The sequence below is a fragment of the Ascidia mentula genome, chromosome 3 (genome assembly GCF_947561715.1).
Source record: "Ascidia mentula chromosome 3, kaAscMent1.1, whole genome shotgun sequence".
Lineage (NCBI taxonomy): Eukaryota > Metazoa > Chordata > Ascidiacea > Phlebobranchia > Ascidiidae > Ascidia > Ascidia mentula.
Genome location: NC_138568.1, coordinates 21,381,500 through 21,401,490, shown reverse-complemented (window position 1 = coordinate 21,401,490; position 19,991 = coordinate 21,381,500). Strand labels below are relative to the sequence as shown.

The 19,991-nt window shown below is 38.8% G+C and overlaps 2 protein-coding genes across 2 annotated transcripts; both read right to left on the bottom strand.

The window, feature by feature from the left end:
* Positions 1-16,594: 16,594 nt before the first annotated feature.
* On the bottom strand, positions 16,595-17,302 carry LOC145895948 (uncharacterized). Its single transcript, XM_082984717.1, has one exon. The coding sequence runs from the start codon at positions 17,300-17,302 to the stop codon at positions 16,595-16,597; it is 708 nt and encodes a 235-aa protein (XP_082840843.1).
* Positions 17,303-17,620: 318 nt separating this feature from the next.
* On the bottom strand, positions 17,621-19,774 carry LOC145895124 (uncharacterized). The gene is made up of 4 exons (XM_082983883.1): positions 19,523-19,774; positions 19,133-19,277; positions 18,320-18,426; positions 17,621-18,187 (listed from the first exon to the last, which is right to left on the bottom strand). Exons 1-4 carry the CDS (start codon positions 19,772-19,774, stop codon positions 17,939-17,941), a joined length of 753 nt encoding a protein of 250 aa, XP_082840009.1. The 3' UTR covers positions 17,621-17,938.
* Between the last annotated feature and the right edge of the window lie 217 nt (positions 19,775-19,991).

Here is a 19,991-nt window from a genome sequence, read left to right as displayed (position 1 = left end):
AATTTAGCCACAAGTGCGAATCGGATTGGTTAATAACCCGCAAATAGCTGGCCTATGTGTTAGGTCTTCAAGATTTCATAAAACTTAATAGCGCTTTGTCAGACTTCTGTAAATGTTCTACTGAAAAACAATCTTTTATATCAAATCAAGAAAGGTTTGCTTTTGCGCACCATTCCATTGTTTGGTTTGTTCTGAAAATATGGGGAAACCCCAAATTACGCCACAATCAGACCCCTCACTACATGAGGGCGCTATGGCCACAGCATAACTGTTTTTTTGAGGGGAAGAAGAAAACACATATGCTGAATGCAGTTTACCAATGAAATGTATGTCTTGCTTTGACAAATTTTACACGAAATACAAACTTGCGAACGACAATTCTCGAAAGCCACCGATGTGGATGTACATGAAGAGTCTGTAATTTCCAGAAACTCCCAAAAAAGGTGTTAGCGAAGATTGTGACAATCCGTTATGTAACAATACAGCGGTGCACTGTGGATGCAATTCGCTAATCTCCAACCCTGTTGAAAATATTCCATGCAAGTTAGTGCAGCACAACAAAAAATTGCATTGGACATCGAATTTAAACAAGCAAAGACTCCATATTATTGGTTCCAATTTGCTTATCATATGATTATTGTGACACGGGGCCTGACGGCACTATTGGTTGAAAATTGCTAGCCTATAGTGTTTCCACCTTGTTTTCTCCGCAAAGTTGCACCAACGAATGACGGTAATTGTATAGTTATCACAAAGTGGAAGTCTCCTGCTTGGCCGTTTGGTCGGCAAAGTCGTCTGATAGTCACACCAGCTGCACTGATGAAACCTTATAGGTGAAGACATTGGCCATCTGTGTGCAATTTACACAATTCGTATTATTGGCTCCACTTTGCTTAACAGACAATGACGTTGTATGCATTAACGTCAGCAGGTGGGCAGGAACAAAAAGTCGTTATCAGAAACTTTGCCGGTTGTCGAACTTCTCGTTTACAATTTCTTGGCACTGTGAAGTTTTTGTCACTCCCAAAGTCATTTTAACGCAGTTCTTATCAGGGATCGTTTAGATTGAATTTAAACTCTGCAATCTAAAACAGTTCGCTGTTGATATCGTGCAGTTTGGTCTTTTTTTCCACCATAAAAATGATGCTATGGCGTCCAACATTACGGTGAAAATTAAAGAATCAAAGAGACATTTGAACTGTAAAGTTTTCAAGTTCGGAACAAACACAGTAAGTTTGACAATGAGCAAAAGTGCACAAGTTGATCTCCAGCGCCGCTGGTGCCATCATGTTTTTATTTGTGATATCACTAGCGGCGCTGTCGTCGTGCTGTTTCAAACGCGCGCCAGATGACTCTTTCCACCTCGAAACCAGACGTTTTGTGGTGGTTGGACCAGACAATTTACAACTGGGATTAGTAGTTTTTTTGGCGAAAGTTGTCAGCTAACTTGCCCCATCAAATAATCACATGCAAGCAATAGGAGAACAACAGACACAAACAGAAGAGAGATATTCTTAACTCCCTTTCAATCCGTTGCATCACCGGATTCTCTCATCGCCGTTCATTAGCCAGATCGCCTCCTTTAGTATATATGACACTATGGTATCATGGTATCATAGGAGAATACCATGTTTACATGTATACTACATACAAAATTAAAAAGGGGGCTAAATTTGCTACAAGACTACAAACCCTGGTAAAGTAATAAGTTCAGAAATACCACCATTAGATAAAAGGTCAATAGTTGTTATGTCACAGGTGCCAAGCTGACCGCTGTGTTGTGGGCAATTTCTAATAGGTCTATCTAAATTGTTGCTGTGAGTCCAGGAGAGGTTTGAACTTACGTTCCGAGGCATATGAGGCTAACTGCTCCACCTGCTGTTAGAGGGGTTATGAGGTGGCCAAACGACACTGGTGCGCAAGTGCAACTTGCCAGGCCCGGATTTGGATTGGGGTCGTCAGTTCAAACCTCACCGGGAGCGTTTTAAATCTTGATACGACTTGTGGACCAATGGCTTTCATCCACCTTGTATCGCTATAACACTATTACTTAATAGCGCAAAAGATATCTTGCCTCGGTCTTCGTGTTGTTTGATTTTTTTGTGTTTGTCCGGTTGGACATATTTGAATTGTGGGCGGAACACAGGTGGCCTTCAATTAAAGCCCATTATGTAAAGCAATTAGGCGGTAACAACATTACTAGCATTGAGATGAAATGTTTTAATGTAAAAAGTGTCCGAAGAGAGATTTCGGAGTCAGGAAGTTTATATCCTGGATCAGAAGGTGTTGTAAATTTGTGCCATCACGAGTTGTATCAGTATGTTGCAGTTAACAGCATTTCCATTGAAGAAAAAGAGGAAAGCCAAAGCCGTAAAAACAGGTAGGCCTAAAACCTAAAATCCATTACGTACCGGACCAAAAATATCAGTATTTCATTTGTCAACTATATTTTTAGAGTCCTTCGTTTGTTCGATGTTTTGCATCAGGCTAACTACGACCGTATTGTAAGAGTTTACGGTTACACGCAATGGAAATGGGGTTTTGGGGTTTTCACTGAATACATGCCATTCGGAACCCTCGAAAATCTGCTTTTAAACCATGCAGTGAAAATAGATGATCCACTCCTGCTAAGAATGACCAGCGATGTCTGCGACGGTCTATCATACCTCCACAACACAAGTGGTTACAGGCAACTAACAAAGAGTGACTTAACACCTGCAAATATTTTTGTTTCACTGGAGTTACGATGCAAAATCGGTTACGTCTACGCCGACGGTAATAACGTGCGTACACAAACCGTATTCACGTCTCCAGAGAGGATGGCGAACGTCAAATTGCCATCAACTGTAAGCGAGGATATTTACGCTTTTGGCATGGTCCTGTTTACAACGACAAGCCGACAGATGCCATTCGAAAACGACTTGGACATCCGAAAACTTATGGATAGTTACGGCATGGAGCACCCTAACATGAAATGCATACAGGCAAGTCCCATCAAGAACGAGCTGAAGAAAATGGTGTTGCAATGTTCATCACACATCCCAAAGCAACGACCATCGATACAAATTTTACAACAGACGTTGTTTAATTTGTTAAAACAGCAGAGCTTGATTAACAAAGGCAAGGCGGTCTGCAAAGTTCATGAAGGCCTCTCAACACCGGATTTGCCAATTAAACCTGATGCAAGTTGGCCTCCATTAGATGAACAACCAGTGGTTTCAATGGGTATGCGTTTTTGTCTTATTACTAAAATGATGTTGGAAAGTCCGAAAAACAATGTTTGCCATTTTCCAACTGCTGGTGAACGAATATTTCAAGAACAAAAAGTGATAACTAGGACTGGCCTAGATTTCAACTTAATCAGCCAATCAAGATGTTATTTTTGAATATATATATTTCGCCTATGCGGCATCCTCAGTATTCTAAAAACAACAACAAGAATAATCGTAGTGATTAGCATCAATAGCACACATCAAGACTAACATCTTCAAGAACAAAATGTCTTTTGACTGATAGAGGTTGTTCAGTCTGGTAATCTTGCAATCCTTTGTTTTCCTGTACGCTTTTAACGAATGTTTTTGCCTAAATTATTTTCAAGAACCTTCAGGGAAGGATTATACACACGACAAGCCAAAGGATTCAAAGCTGGTGGATTCCGAAAATCCTTGCTGTCAGTAAATTTTAGACTTTATTTAGATGAAAACGAACTTGTGGCGTGAGCTAACAAGCACATAAGTTTCACTAAAGCCCCAGTTGAAGTGTTTGCTAAAGTTGGTACTGACGAAAAGGCTTGGTACGAGCTAGCTTGGAGCTCCCACAAATTTTGCACTGACATAAATTTGATAGTTGCACGTTTTTATCATAAAACGTTGGAATATCGAAAGGTAGGGAAAAAGTGACCTTCGTTGAACAAAAAATGTGACAAATTCCACTTAAACTGAAAGCAATTATGATCGCTAACGCGATACATGAACTTTTGAAAACACGACAGAGACAAACAGTCAATTTAGCATTGTGGTTTTGTCCACTCACAGCAAAAGGTTTTGGTCGCCGCTAGTTTTCGTGCAGTTTTCTACATTTTTTAGTTGACGTAGAACCGAAAAATTTTGGATGTATGTTTGTTGTAGATGTACCTTTAGTTTTACGCAAAGTAGTCATGACCGTGTCATATGCACTTTAACAGTTATGAAAACAATATTCATTCTCTAAGTATACCCTGTGGTTTATGTTGGTTAACTTTTAACGCTAGGCTGTGACCAATAAACGTCAAGCCAAATTGATAAAATCCTGTAGTTAATTTTTTTAATCTTCTAAAGATGAACATACATACGACACACCTGAAGATTCCAACGAAGTGGATTTTAGAAAACCTTATCAAGGTATGGAAAAACTGGGACTTAAAATTTACTTCTTGACCCACTCGTATATAAATATATTTTTCTCACACTCTACAGTTTAAGAAGTTTTTGGTTGCAGTTAAAGATTGGTAAAATTGTTTTTTGGTGCAAAATACAATCCAATATTGAGTAGAAATCTTTAACTTAGCGATTGCACGCCTCACATGGGAATTCGATTAAATACTATCGGAAATATGTTTAGAGGTCAGATCAACCGCCCTGCCCATTACCACTACCCCACTTAATTATAATTGGTATTTTTATCTTGTCTGTAATTGCGTAGAGAACTGCCCAGATGTACGAGAGGCCACAGACGTAACAAAAACGCCGGCAGGTAAGTGACAAAGAAGATCTTTATTGTAAATCTGAAATTACTGTGATATTTTCTGGAATACGAATTGAAATGAGACATAATGAGCAGCAAACAATGTTTTGCGCAGCAAAGCTGCAAGTCCCTATCGATAAAGTCGCATGACATTTCCATTGATTAAACGAACCTTTGGACTGGGCTAACAGGCACGTGTTTACCCAAGTCCCAGTTGGAGTGTTTGCTAAAGATAACATTCAGACAAATATGTAACGTTGCATCAACTACATGCAGCAGCATGAGCAAAATAATTATGATTTACATGGCTTTGTGGTTCCAAAAACTTTGTATAGTTTTCAAATATTGTCTAATTGTGCTTTTAGTTTTGTTTCAAATGATTTCTTCGCAAACACAACTCTCATCTCATCAGCTATACAAAATTGAAAGCTAGGGAAAAAGCGAACCCCGATTGCACAAATACTGTGATAAATTATAAGTACCAAACAAAAACCAATGAGTTGTGCAATGTTTTTGACCATATTCATATTTTCTTCGCTATTTCAGATGCAATCGAGTCCGACGCTGACCCGACAACAAATCAAACGTAAGTGTAGATAACTTTCCCTCTCATTGCGAAACTCATCTAAGCACAAAGAGGAGAAAAATAAACGAACATTTATGAATTATTATTCCTCATATTTTCTCCAAACATTAATTCTTTCATTTTGTTTTCTAGAAACGTCTACGTCACTGTCGATGACGAAGTAACGGAAGGTACGATGTTGAGTTTCCTTTTGCAGAAACCCGTTTCGTTGTCTTTGACAGTCATATAAACAACATTCATTCTCTAAGTATACCCTGTGGTTTATGTTTGTTAACTTTGAACGCTTGGTTAAGGTGGATTTCCGAAAACCTTATCAAAGCATGCAAATAACTGGGACTTAAATTTGTTTGTTTCCCTATTCGTATATAAATATATTTTTCTCACACTCTACAGTTTAAGAAGTTTTTTGGTTGCAGTTAAAGTTTGGTATAATTGTTTTTTTGGTGCAAAATACAATCCAATATTGAATAGGAATCTTTAACTTAGCGATTGCACGCCCCACATGGGAATTCGATTAAATACTATCAGAAATATGTTTAGTGGTCAAAGCAACCTTCCCGCCCATTACCGCTACCCCACTGAATTTTTATTAAAATTTAATATTGTCTGTAATCACTTAGAGAACAGCGCAAATATACGAGATGCCAAAGACGTAACGAAAACGCCAGAAGGTAAGCGACAAGAAAGGTTTAATTTAAATCTGAAATTACTGAAATATCAATTAAAATGACCATGTGGCTTAAATTGCATTGCGTTTCCCCGTTTACTGGCGGTAAATATAGTTTTAAAAGATCAGTTAGATATAATTCATGCATTTGCAATGCATTGCAAACGTTATTTTGTGGTAATGCATTGCAAATGTTATTTTTTTTGTGACCAGACATAACGAGCAGCAAACATTGTTTTGCGCAACAAAGCTCTCGGTAAAGTTGCATGACATTTAATTTGATTAAACGAACCTTTGGACTGGGCTAGTATGCAAATAAGTGTTTACCCAAGTCCCAGTTAAAGTGTTTGCCGAAGATAACATTCAGACAAATATGTAACGTTGCATCAACTACATGCAGTAGCATGAGCAAAATAATTATGATTTACATGACATTGTGGTTCCAAAAATTTTGTACAGTTACAAATATTGTCTAATTGTGCTTTCAGTTTTAATTGTTTCAAATGGTTTCTTCGCAAACACAACCCTGTGGTTTATGTTTGTTAACTTTTAACGCTTGGCTTTGACCAATAAACATTATGCCAAATTGATAAAATCCTGTAGTTAATTTTATAAATCTTTCAAAGATGAACATACATACGACACACCTGAAGATTCCAAAGAAGTGGATTTCGGAAAAGCTTATCAAGGTATATGGAAAAACAGAGACTTAAAATTTGTTTGTTTCCATATTCGTATGTAAATATATTTTACTCACACTGTGCTGTTTAAAGATGTTTTTATCTTGTCTGTAATTGCGTAGAGAACAGCGCAAATGTACAAGATGCCTCCGACTTAAAGGAAACGTCAACAGGTAAGTGACAAAAAAGGCCATTATTCTAAATCTGAAATTGTTGGTGTTCTGGAATATCAATTGAAATGAGAATGTAGCGTAATGTACGTCTTTCACATTGAAATGTTTACTGGGGCTAGATGATGTTTAAAAGTTGTTTTTCTGTTATTCAATGTTTATTTCCTATGAAATGCAAATGTTTTTTTTATTTGATATTGACCAACCAGAAGATGATCATACATACGACACACCAGAAGATACAGAACAATTGGAATCCGAAAAACGTCTGGGTATAGAGTAATTTAATTGTACGCTTACTCTTATATTCATAGACAACAAATAAATCCAGTTAAGAAATTCTGACTCAGGCTAAAGATATCAACTCTAGGAATGAAGCCTAAACAAGTGATTGACTGACAAACAAAAATAACTTGGATAATTGGCAAGAGATTGTTAAAAGCCCAATTCTCTGAGAAATTACGCAATATGTAACTTACACTAAACCACCCCAAACGTTTGCTTTCCTATCAAATAAATTGTTGTCCAAATGTTCGGCTCTAACTGCTGATACCATTGAAATCGTATTGATAACGTCTTCCACCCGATGGCAAATATATTATTTAAAACTTTTTTCACACTGACTCCACAATCGTGAATGTATATGCAAGTTTTTTGCAAAATTTGTTTGTTTGAGTAGAAATACCGAACTAAGCGATTGTATTCGCTGAAGGGGATATCGAACTAAGCAGAAATACATTTAGAGGTCGAAGCAACCGCCCTCCCCATTACCGCTACCCCACTGAATTTTTATTAAAATTTATTATTGTTTATAATCACTTAGAGAACAGCGCAAATATACGAGATGGCAAAGATGTAACGAAAAAGCCAGAAGGTAAGCGACAAGAAAGGTTTAATCTAAATCTGAAATTATTAAAATATCAATTTAAATGACCATGTGGCTTAAATTGTATAGAGTTTCCCCGTTTACTGGCGGTAAATATAGTTTTGAAAGATCAGTTAGATATAATTCATGCATTTGCAATGCATTGCAAACGTTATTTTGTGTTAATGCATTGCAAACGTTATTTTGTGTTAATGCATTGCAAATGTTATTTTGTGTTAATGCATTGCAAATGTTATTTTGTGTTAATGCATTGCAAATGTTATTTTTCTGTGACAAGACAAAATGAGCAGCAAACACGAAGAGGTGATCATTGTTGGTCACTGAGTGCCCGTGGCACTCTATCACCCACGGTCTCAATAGAGACTGGGGCTTTATGAGTCATTATACGCACCAAGATGCCACGGGCACTCAGTGACCAACAATTATCACCTCTTCGTGCGTTTTTCCTTTTTTTCTTCCTTGTTTTTAGCGCTGTTTCCGCATTTTATTTGACACGTTATTTGCTGCACCTGATGAAGCGAGATCAATCTCGCGAAAGCTCGTGCCATTAAAATAGTTTCATAGTCAGTCTCTTATAAAAGCAGTGCACAAGCAAGCATATAGTCATAGACAGAGACTGACACGACAAATTGAAGAAATTGAATTGTGTAAAGTAGTTTCCTGGAAATACTATAAATCAAAAGCGAGGAAAAAAATGGCTTCGTTTAAAGAAATGATGCGGTAATATTTTTTGGTTCACCAAATCTAATTGTAACTCAGTATGGTCAAAATGCTGTCCTGCAGAGCACATCACAATCTTCATTTTTTCAGTTGTTGTTTAAGATTTTTTTATTTAAAGTATAAATTTGTTGGGAAGGTAAGCTATTGGTGGATGGCGTATGCTTTTCGCAAAATTCCTTGTACAAACGACGAGCAAAAAAAACATTTTTTTTAGGTGAGAGCACTCCGGTGGATAGCTTGTCCCCAATTGACACGTAAGTAACAATAAAGTATCAGTAGAACTAACCAAAAAGGTTATTGTTCAAACAATTATACAGTATCTGTACATTTATAAATTAAAAACCATGTATCGCTGAATAACGAAAAAAATAGATGTGTGTTTTACCACCAGTCATAAACCTTTAATATGCTGTAAGCCTTTTCCTTCAAAATGATTCAAACAAAGTTGCATAGATACTTAAAAAAAATGAACGACACTATAGGGGTATAACCAATTACATAAAACACACACGACAGAATAACGGTTGGTATATGTATGCGTCCAATAAATTACTTTGCAAAAAGAAAAAAAAATTCCTGCGACAAATTCGCAAATTTTTTTTGTTAGGTCACGGAATTTTGTTCGTCCAATACCTGCAGTCCGGAAAAACTTACAGGCAAGTTGAAAACAAGTAATTGCGAACAAACGAACAACATTTCAGCTCTTGCATTTTTGATCACAGAAAATAAAACAGACAATTACCGAAACTGTGCGAAAGGGCGCAACAAAACTTACAGGTAAATCATAAAGTTAGTTCGCAAATTGCATAGCAAAACTTTTGAGAGAATTGCACTTCATACTGTAAGTTTGTGACTATCTTTATCCTATGATAAACCATTATCGTCCAATGAATATTTGCGGTTGACATCATCCTCTGCCTGATCCCATGCCATTTTGTAATATGTAAATCACATGACAATTCATGCCGACAATCCGTGAATAACAGCATTACGTGAGAATGATTCTCACATCATATCATTTCCTGACCGCTTTCTAACCAACTGTTAATATCTCAGGCGAAGCGACAAAAAACGATGAAAAAGTGACAACTGACGACAGTACACCTGTCGGGGGTATTAACATATAGTCAAATGATTCTTTTTTTTGAAAATTACTATTTTAATATTTACAAGTAGCACTGAAGAATAACTTAGAAGTTTATTAGTTTCGTGAATTACCGGCTGTTATATCCACGACAATTACTTTTGCAATAGAAACGACACATTTCTTACCATCGAGGGACACCCAGAAAATATCGGTCTCTTCCACCACCGATGGCTTTGGTAGCGATGAGGACACCACCAGTTTCCTTATAAAACTTTTGTAGTACACCTACATTTATTTGCAACATTAAGACATATATTCAATCCAACTATAGCGATATTGCTGAGCAATGTACACCACGTTACACCATAATTATTTTAAATTGTGAGCACAAAGATACTGGCTCAAATTACATGCTACCTGTTTTCTTTTTTTAAATGTTTTCTGCAGTATGGGACAGTCTTCTTGTTCTCAGAATTATGCGTAAATTCCTGGTTAGTGATCCTAACACGAATTTTTTTATACAGTTCTGGAAGCATATTGTGGCTCATTTCGACACTTTGTTATTCTTCACATTGATTATCATGTTTTTAAGGTTTTTCTGATTTTGACGAAAGTGCTTGTGACGAAGCCCATGAGCAAGAAGAATCTTGGGAGGATAAAAATGGTAAAATACCCTGTGGAATTATGTTACACATTTCAGATTAATCTACTAGAGCAATACAATCTGTTTGCAAGTAGAACTGATTTAAAAAAATCTGTCAAACTGCTGTTAATTGCAATAAAAAGATGAGCGCAGATTTTCAATGGAGCGTATATGAAAAACAAAAACCTGTGATAATTTTAGTCTGAGCGTAAATTTTCACTAACATTGAATTCAAAGCTCTTTCTTTAACTCAAAACTTGACAAAAACCAAACAAAACAGAAAACAGCCAGCGTGTTAATTGCGATGAAACATTCGTCAAGTTACCAATTGAAACGGCAGTATCAGCAACTTTCCCAGGTATGACAACATTTCTCTTGAGTTTCAACGTTATCACACCTTTGTTTAACAACCTGTGTACTACACAGGAAATACGATTAACACAAATGAGTATAACGATTTCGAAGAAAATGCTCTTTGTCACTGTCTAGTGTTCAGAAAATCGTTACGAATATTCGGTAACAAATTTGTTACAAAAATTGTTAAGAGAAAAAAAATTAAAAATTACTCGGAAACAATTTTGTAGTTTCAAAACAAAATTCGTTTCGGCGAAACGGTTTTGGAAACGATTTTTTCAATCGCAACCATTTTTACTACGTCTGCCGAACCCTGTGTACTACACAGGAAGTACGATTAACACCAGGAAATTCTGTTTCATAGATGCTCTTTTACAACCAAATTTACCGACAACTTCCACGGACAAAGGCCTCCCCCCTTTCAAAAAAGAAGAAAATGTGACGGATATACATCCAGATGAGAAAACTACTAGAAGTACGTTTCATGGTTGCCTGATCGTGTGCAGTCAATAGTGCAGCTTTTTCTATTTCTTGTGATAGCTGCATGATAACGATAACTTTTCTTTTAGAATTGTAAGACTAGTTTCTGATTATTTTTCTTGCAGAAATGGGCAAACGCACTCCTCCCGGTTACATTGAAATGAAAGTCACTCCGGAAAATAAGTCCAACGTACAAAGATTTGAACACTATGACATCTTTGAGGGAAGCGTTGCACAGAAAAAAAAAGTATTTGAAAGTAAGATGTGCAAAAACAACTAGCTAGGTTACTGCATTGTTAATAATAATTTACTCCAATGCAAACTTTGTTCAGTATATTTGTTTAGTGTATTCCGCAAAACAAACTAGATACACTTACGCCCATCAATTGCTTGTTTTTACTTTTAGCGGGTGATACTGACAAGAGAACAAGAAGACCACTGTTCACTAGAGTTTCAGGAAATTCAAGAGACCTACCTCCGCCAATTCCACCCAAGCCGAGGCAGGTGTATGACTTTCAAGGTGTATGACTGTATTCAAACAAATTATCAAAACGGAAGAAATTGTTTTTTTTTATGTTGTAATAGGCATTTACACTTTGGCTTTTTCATATACAATTATTTTGCGTACTTACACCTTTACTCACCACTGCTCATTCAATGTTGAATTTAAACGCCTATGTAGATTTTTGAAAATTTGAAAAAAACCTAGCATATTTTTTTTCTTTTTCAGGATGCCGGGCAACAAAACAAACGCTTCGCCAATGCCAGTTAGCGGTGAGAAAAATGCAAACATGTTTGGCAAGTGCTTGAAATATAATCGCTTGTTGTTTTTTTGCAGAGGAAAAAGCACCAAAGCCACCCAGAGTTGGAGAAGCGGTTTATGATCACGTAGCCCAGAAGAAAATGACTGACAAAATGCAATTTATTTTACAGATTTCAGCTTGTACACTTCACTCTCGCAACTACTGAAAGTCCGAGGTCTAGCAAAAAACAGCCTAAAAAAGATAAACCACAAAGACACGGAAAAATACACCTCTTACATGGCGAGAAAAATATGCAAGTCTAAAGAAGAACACGACAAGTACGAAGAACCGAAGGAGGAGTTTCAGGTGACAGAACAAACCTGTCAGAACTTGTTTGAGTTTTCAGTGCAGGAGCGAGCAAACGAAAAATATGCAGATGCGGCCATTTTTTTCATGGTGACAGCAAAATGCTTTGAGAAGTTGAATAACCGAGAAACTGTCGTAATTGGAATGCGGGAGTGTTCAAAAGAATTAGCAGTTTTGGCAGAATACATGTTCGGGAACGTAAATATGAGTAAAATACCTAGCTCCATAATCCTGCCATTTATGACAAGATCCACCAGTAGATTGGAAATGGTCGCCTCGCTGAACAAAGACGTGAAAACACTTGCGGAAACCGAGTGTTTGTATTTTGTTGGTCGCGTTGAGTTTATGTTGGGTGACCTCATCAAAGCAGAAGCGACGTTGGCGACAATTACAACAGACCCCCCATTTTGGGTTGAGAATCTCTCAATTCTGGCACAATGTCATGAATTGCTCGGGGATGTTCATACCAAAATGATACGAGGTAAATTTTGTGAACCCGCAGTCGAGGATCCCGAGGTTGTCTATAATGATATTTACAATATGCCATGCAATCTCACCGACGAATCCCTCCGTAAGAAAGCAGAAAGGAATTTCAACAAAGCAATAGAATTGTACCAAAGATGTGTCGATAAATCAGCTGTTGAAAAACCTCACTTGGAGAAAATTTGCAATGATAAATTGCAGTCGTTGCAAATTGGGGTGTCAACTAGCACAGACACATATGGAACTTTTTGGTAATAAGCCTTGTTGTTATGAAAATCTCTGATATAAAAACATGGCAGAAATATTTTTGTAAAAACAAATTATAAATAATACACTCATAATTCAGAATATTAGCAATTACCTGAAAACGGATGTTTAAGATTTTTGTATGTTGGTGCTGAATTTATATATTTCGTAATTTCAAAAGTGTTTCGTGTTTTTCAGTGATCTTGATTGATATTATGATTAATAAAATGGATAAAATCATTTAGACAAGCTACGAAAATTTGGTTTATTTGTTCGTTACACCAAGAATCAGTGTAAGTTATCTTTTCCCAAGGCTCGAAGGGAGGTGCAATGATGGTCGGTGAAGGTCGTTTATTCTGCTGCCCAGTTACCAAATTGAATACATGAGAGTATAGACTGATCAAAATCACGTGGTTTGGCAATGACGACAGGCGCTGGAAGAAAAACAGCCATTGACATTGCTTCTAGCCTCATTTCACATAAAATGGTGCTTGGTAGTGTGTGACAAAATGCTTGAATTACAATCTGTATCGAGTTAACAATTAATCACTAAACATGTGTTTTTGCGCAAAGGGAGATTTCATTATAACTGACCAAATTTGCACTATATATCTTCCATCGCGAAGTGGTTGAGTACGTTAATGTTAATTGTGGTTGCAAACAATTTGGCTATGCTCAAGCTATAGATTAGTTCGCTGACAAACCAAAATATTACGTACACGTCGTATGTCGGTAGTTGGTTCCTGTGAGTAAGGAAAGTTAATTGGAGTAAACAAAGCGGTTTCGACATGTTGGTAAATGTTTGCTTCTACCGATCCTAAGTCAAACTATGGCCCGCATTATGATTTTGTTCGGTCTGCGACATAAACACGACAAAACGGTTGGCCTTTATTTTTAGGACTCCCAGTTTTATTTAAGCAAGTTATATGCGCTGGTTAGACACATCACTATATATCATCATGATATCCAAATGCCGTGAATTAAAATTCCAAACTATTTAAAATCAATCCTCATAAAAAATGTGCAAACCGTATTTAATGAACTTTTTTTGAGCACAAATTAACTTTGCTCTTCAGTATATACATTCCAGATGCCGTTGTTTCTTACAATCAAACTGTGATTTATTGGGTTTTGCTTTGACACCAGCGCATTTGGTTGATTCCACGCAAAAGTCTGAGATAGTTCGCTTTTTTAGGTAAATATATTGATTCTTCAAGCAGAGGTGGTATAATCTTGAAACCAAACCTTTATTGTTTGTTTTTTTTACGCTCGATGTCAGAAAAAAACAAAACGAGACACTCGTTTCTTGGTGAAATGTATGAAATATATGATCTCTGAATATACAACACTATAATAAAATGAAGCCAATTGGTACAGAAAAATGTTCAGTGAAAATTAATAAAGCCTCCAATATACAAAACAGGCAGCAGTTGTAGGTGTCCCAACCCCGAGGCATCGATTATTCATGAAGTTGTGGCGATGTTTATTCAGGCGCCAACAAATCAGACTGACGGGCACTTCAACGAGCAACATAAAACGAGACACATGTAGAAAAAGGCAATCGACGCATGTCACGGTTCGATAAATACGCAGTAGTCGCTACACCACCCCCTTTCAGAAACGTACAATGCGTAAAATAAGGAGACAATTACACAACAAGATCATCTAAGCGCAGGATGTCTAGGCGGTCTGCCTCTACGCGGTGGGCGCGCAACTGCGACCGGTTCCGTCAGGTCAACTTCTGCGGGTTTAAGCCGATCAACAGAAATTGTTGCATGTCGGCCGCCAAAATCCAAAACAAACGTTTTGTGAGAAGTCTCAACAACCTTGTAGGGACCCGCGTAAGGGGCTGTTAATGGGGGTCGATGAGTATCCTTCCGTACGAATACGTACTTCGCAGTTAACAGCTTCCTCGGAAGTGCGCTTCTTTTAGCACCGTGGCGAGACATTAATATCGGAATCTGGCTTCTCACTGACTGTCGGAGTTGTGAAAGCAAATTTGCAACATTTGGTGTTGCAGCAATGTTGGGTGTGATGTCTCCCGGCACTGCGAGCGGTCCACCGTAAACCAGTTCGGCCGACGAAGTTTGTAAGTCTTCTTTGGGAGTTGTCCTGATGCCCAGAAGTACCCACGGTAAATTGTCAACCCAGTTAGCTGTTGACGTTGCGCGCGCCATAAGAGCGCTTTTCAAATGCCTGTGGAATCGTTCCACAAGGCCATTGGCCTGGGGATGAAAAGCAGTTGTTAGATGCAGTTTAATACCGAGGAGCTTGTTAACAGCTGACCAGAGTTCGGAGGTAAACTGAGGTCCTCGATCCGACGTTAAATGTGTAGGAATGCCAAAGCGGGCAAGCCAAACGCTGATGAAAACTTTGGCGCAGATCAAAGCTGTTGCATCCGGCATGGGTATGGCTTCTGGCCATCGTGTGACGCGGTCCATGACAGTGAAAAGATATGCGAAACCTTGGCACTGTGGCAGGGGACCCACTATGTCAACGTTTAAGTGAGTGAAACGTGCATGAACAAAAGGGTAGTCTTCAATCGGAGCTCGTACATGGCGTTGTACTTTGGAGCGTTGGCAAGAAAGACACTGCCGTGCCCAATTTCCTACATCTTTCTGCATTCCATGCCACACGTAACGTTGTGTAATGAGCTTTTTAGTCCTCCTCACCGAGGGATGAGAAATGTCATGCAGTGCATGGAAGACGTGTTTGCGCCATGCTGTCGGCACTACAGGTCGCGGTACACCAGTGGAGATGTCGCAAAGAATGTCGCAACCATCCTTTTCGAAATTAAGCACTTTAAAGTGGAGATTGGTTATCGACGATCGATAATCTGCCATTTCTTGCTCATTTGCTCGTTGTGCTGCAGAAAGAGATTTGGGATCAAACTGTGTTGCAGAAAGTTGGACCTCCGCTACTAAAGATCGGGAAAGCGCGTCAGCGACATGATTATGCTTGCCGGCGACATGCCGTACATCTGTGGTAAATTCTGATATGTAAGAAAGATGTCGTTGTTGACGACTCGACCAAGGATCGGAACATTTTGTGAAAGCAAATGTGAGCGGTTTGTGATCAGTGAAAACCGTAAACGTACGACCTTCAAGGAAATATCTGAAATGACGTACCGCCAAATACAAAGCCAGCAACTCTCGATCGAATGCACTGTACTTTGTTTCCGCTGGGCGAAGCTGTTTGCTGAAAAATGCTAAAGGTTTCCATTCGTTTAAATTGCTCAAGTACAGCCCCAACAGCTGTTTGCGACGCATCCACTGACAAAGCAGTGTCAGCCATTGCCTGAGGGTGGCTGAGAAGCGTGGCGGTTGCAAGCGCTTGTTTAGCTTGGAGAAACGCACGATTGAGTTCATCAGTCCACATGACTTCTTTTTTCTTTGCCGCTATCGCTTTGTAAATGGGTGACATAATTCGTGCCGCAGATGGTATAAAGCGATGGTAAAAGTTTATCATCCCATTGAACTGTTGGAGGCCCGCTAGGGTCGTGGGTCGTAAAAATGCTTGAATGGCCTGTACTTTTGATTGCAAAGGCTTAGCTCCATTTTTATCGACTCGGTGTCCGAGAAAGTCTATTTCCGTTAGACCGAAAGAGCACTTCGAAATGTTAATAATAAGTCCATGGTCGTTAAGCCTCTGAAATATTTGCCGAACATGCGTTACATGTATGACTGCCGAGGATTGGCTCTGGAAATGTCGTCTTTCATAGACCGTTGGCGGAATTACGCTGACTTCTGCACCGCTGTCTACTAAAAATCGGATTTTTGAGTTTCGGTCAGAGACGAAAATGAGATTGCTTTGTCCGCCGGCCGTCGAAAATATTGAGGACGGCCGGCTTGGTCGTTTCCCTGATAGGCACATGGCTTGCGGCATGCTTTCGCCTTTGCACCAAAGCGTTGGTGGTAGTAGCAGAAATTGTCATTTGTTTGGCGTAGTGTTGGCCGTAATTTGGCAACTGCAAAGTTGCAGCTGTCTTCCCTGGCGTGCCATAACAAATCTGCCTTCTTTGCTAGAGACCGAAGATCTACAAAATCCTCTTTTGCCAGATTAATACGAATTTCTTCTGGCATTTGTTGGATAAACAAATATTCAAAAAGAAAGCAAGGTTTATGTTGACCCAGCATTGCTAGCATTTCATCCATAATAACAGTAGGTTTACGATCCTCAGAACGGGGCATGTTTAGCAACTTAGACGCTCGTTCGTACCTTGACAGACCTAATGTATTAAGCAGTTCTTCCTTGAGCGATGCGTACTTGTCTTCTGCTGGTGGAGAATTAAGAAAATCAATGAAACGTTGGGCGGTATCCTGATCCAAAGCCGCCACCACGTAGAAGTACTTGGTTTGGTCATCTGAAATTCTTCGCAGTGCGAACTGTGCTTCAGCTTGCTTGAACCACACGCGGGGTTGTTTCACCCAAAATTGCGGTAACTTCAGAGCAACAGCGTGTTCTTCCATTTTATCAGCAGTCGTGCTTGATACTCGGGGTCACCAATGTGGCGATGTTTATTCAGGCGCCAACAAATCAGACTGACGGGCACTTCAACGAGCAACATAAAACGAGACACATGTAGAAAAAGGCAATCGACGCATGTCACGGTTCGATAAATACGCAGTAGTCGCTACAAAGTAATTAAACCGGCGACATATCTTATCTGTTATGCCTGCCAATCCAATCAAGGCCTAGTTATTGTTGTGGGAACGCACACAATATCGCTCTCATTAAATGAGGCTTCTTTTATTGCAGTTACACAGAGGTGTGTATTAGCCACAACGTATCCACCGTGTAAATGTTGCTATGGCGTCCAAAATTAGTGTGAAAATGTGCGAATCAAAAAGACATTTGAACTGTGAAGTTTTCAAGTTCGAAACAAACGCAGTATGTTGGACACTGATCAAAAAATCCACAAGTTAATCTCTATCGCCGCTGGTGTCATCACTTTTCTATTTGTATTGCCGCTAGGGGCGCTGTCGTCGTTTTGTTTCAAACGCGTGCCAGGTGGCTTTTGCGACCTCGAAACCAGACGTTTGTGTGTGGATTTGACCAGACAAGATATAACAGCGGATAGTAGTTTTGTTGGCGAGAATTGTAAGCTAACTTGTCCAATGAAATACTGCATACAAGCAATAGGAGAACAACAGACACAAACAGAAGAGAGATATTCGTAACTCCCTTTCAATCCGTTGCATCACCGGATTCTCTCTTCTCCATTCATTTGCCAAATCGCCTCCTTTATTCTTATGAGGAAAAGGGACTTTTGGCACAGGGACGCCAAGAAATTCACACAGAGGTTTCCACCCTTGCGTTACTTCATAAACCAACAACTGCTTTTCGGGTACAACCTACATATAAGGTTGTAGGACTGACATACAATATCTGTAATTGATCAGCTAAGTTGGTTTTGATATTGTAGATACAGCTGTCAAGTTGGCTGTTCTGACAGCTAATAAACAAATGTATAATCAAAGACCCACCTGTTTCACATTGCGTTCATGCCTTCTTTTTGCACGTATTAAAGCTTTATCATGGAGGTAAGTCCGTCCAGAGAATGGCCAACTTTGGTACTTCACAAGAGGATTGGCTGAATGATAATAACGTTTTTGTTTGTTTGCAATGAATTGTTACATTAAATCAAATCAAATCAAATCATGTTTATTTTGCGAGAAAAGCAACTACGCGACGAACAAAAAACAAGGAAATGAAATGGCATGGGCACCGATAAAACCATAAAGGTTATCGAGTCAGGCGCCCATGTAATGGTGATTTCCTCACGGAGAATCACCGTCTGCCGTAGGATCGCAGCCAGTCGCACTGGGAGGTGATGGGTTGCGACAAGCTGCATGTGACGAAAAGGTGGCCACCCGGCCGTGCTGGCCAAAGCAAAACCCATCGAAACGCAAACGCCAACTCGGTTCTCAGAACGTTTCCTTTGATCCACATCGACAGACCTTAACGTCCCGAGGACAGTCCAAACGTGGTGGTTTTGGTTGGAGATGGTCAGGATCGTATGGAGGTTGCGCTTCTTGAATCATTGTAGGTCTTGCTGATGATCAATCGCACGTTATGATGTTGGTGTGCAGCGCTCCTAGGTCTGAAACAACAACGGATCCTACATTAATGTAAGCAGAGGATGTATGCTATTTTTATCTAACAAATATTTAAAAATGTCATTCTTCAATTTTAAAAATTGACTTTTGAAAATGACAAAATACAGCATAAACATGTATATACATTAAACCACTATTAATATTTGATGTTGTCCAACCACAAAAAGCAAAAATAATTACTGCAAATTGCCCTATAATTTTGTCCCTTCGCGCCGGTGTAGGTTAAAGTGCATGCAAGTCGAAACATCAAGTCGTTGCTCAGCTGATCCATTTGATTTTTGAAGCTTTTGACCCATTTCTCTTCTTGGCGAGTCGTCAAAATAACCTTAAAAATTAAAAAGCTATTTTAAGAGGAAACTAGGACCAAGACATGCATTGCTTCATACAGTTTAAATACTTGCAAGAGATCATACCATGCCATCCCTAAATGGCTGACAATATGTAAAATATAGGTGTAATGTTTTTCGTGGCTAAGATTATAGAAATCATAATACATAATAAAATTACAACCTCCACAAACAAATTGCATGAACCTTTTTTACACCTCTGCCTAAAATCTTAATTGTTCACCTTTACATCTGGAAAAGCATCAAATATTTCCTCCCAGTAAGCATCACATGGAGTGTCAACTGCAGCATCAACATTCTCATACATTTGCCTCATGTCCTCCATATTAAACCCATGTATGACTTGCCTCTTCCAATCCTCACCGAGGTAATAAAAGTTTTCCAAAAAATCATACACCTCATACCCCAGAACTCTCAAAGCTGTTGCCATTGTCTTGGTTCCGGTTTTGGTCAAACCAGCCACCAACACTTTCATTTTGCCGATAATTAGCCTACTTATTGGCAGTTACAGCATTAGGCTACTGTGCCTTTGTAACACATATCCAGGGATGTAGTTGGCAATTTGATAGGTTACGAAACTCTGGTTGGTAAAAAATCTTTACTTGTCCTGAATGTATGTAAATGCTGCACAATCAACTATTTTATGATTAGCCTGATTAATAACACTTCTTTATATAAAGCCTCATAAATGC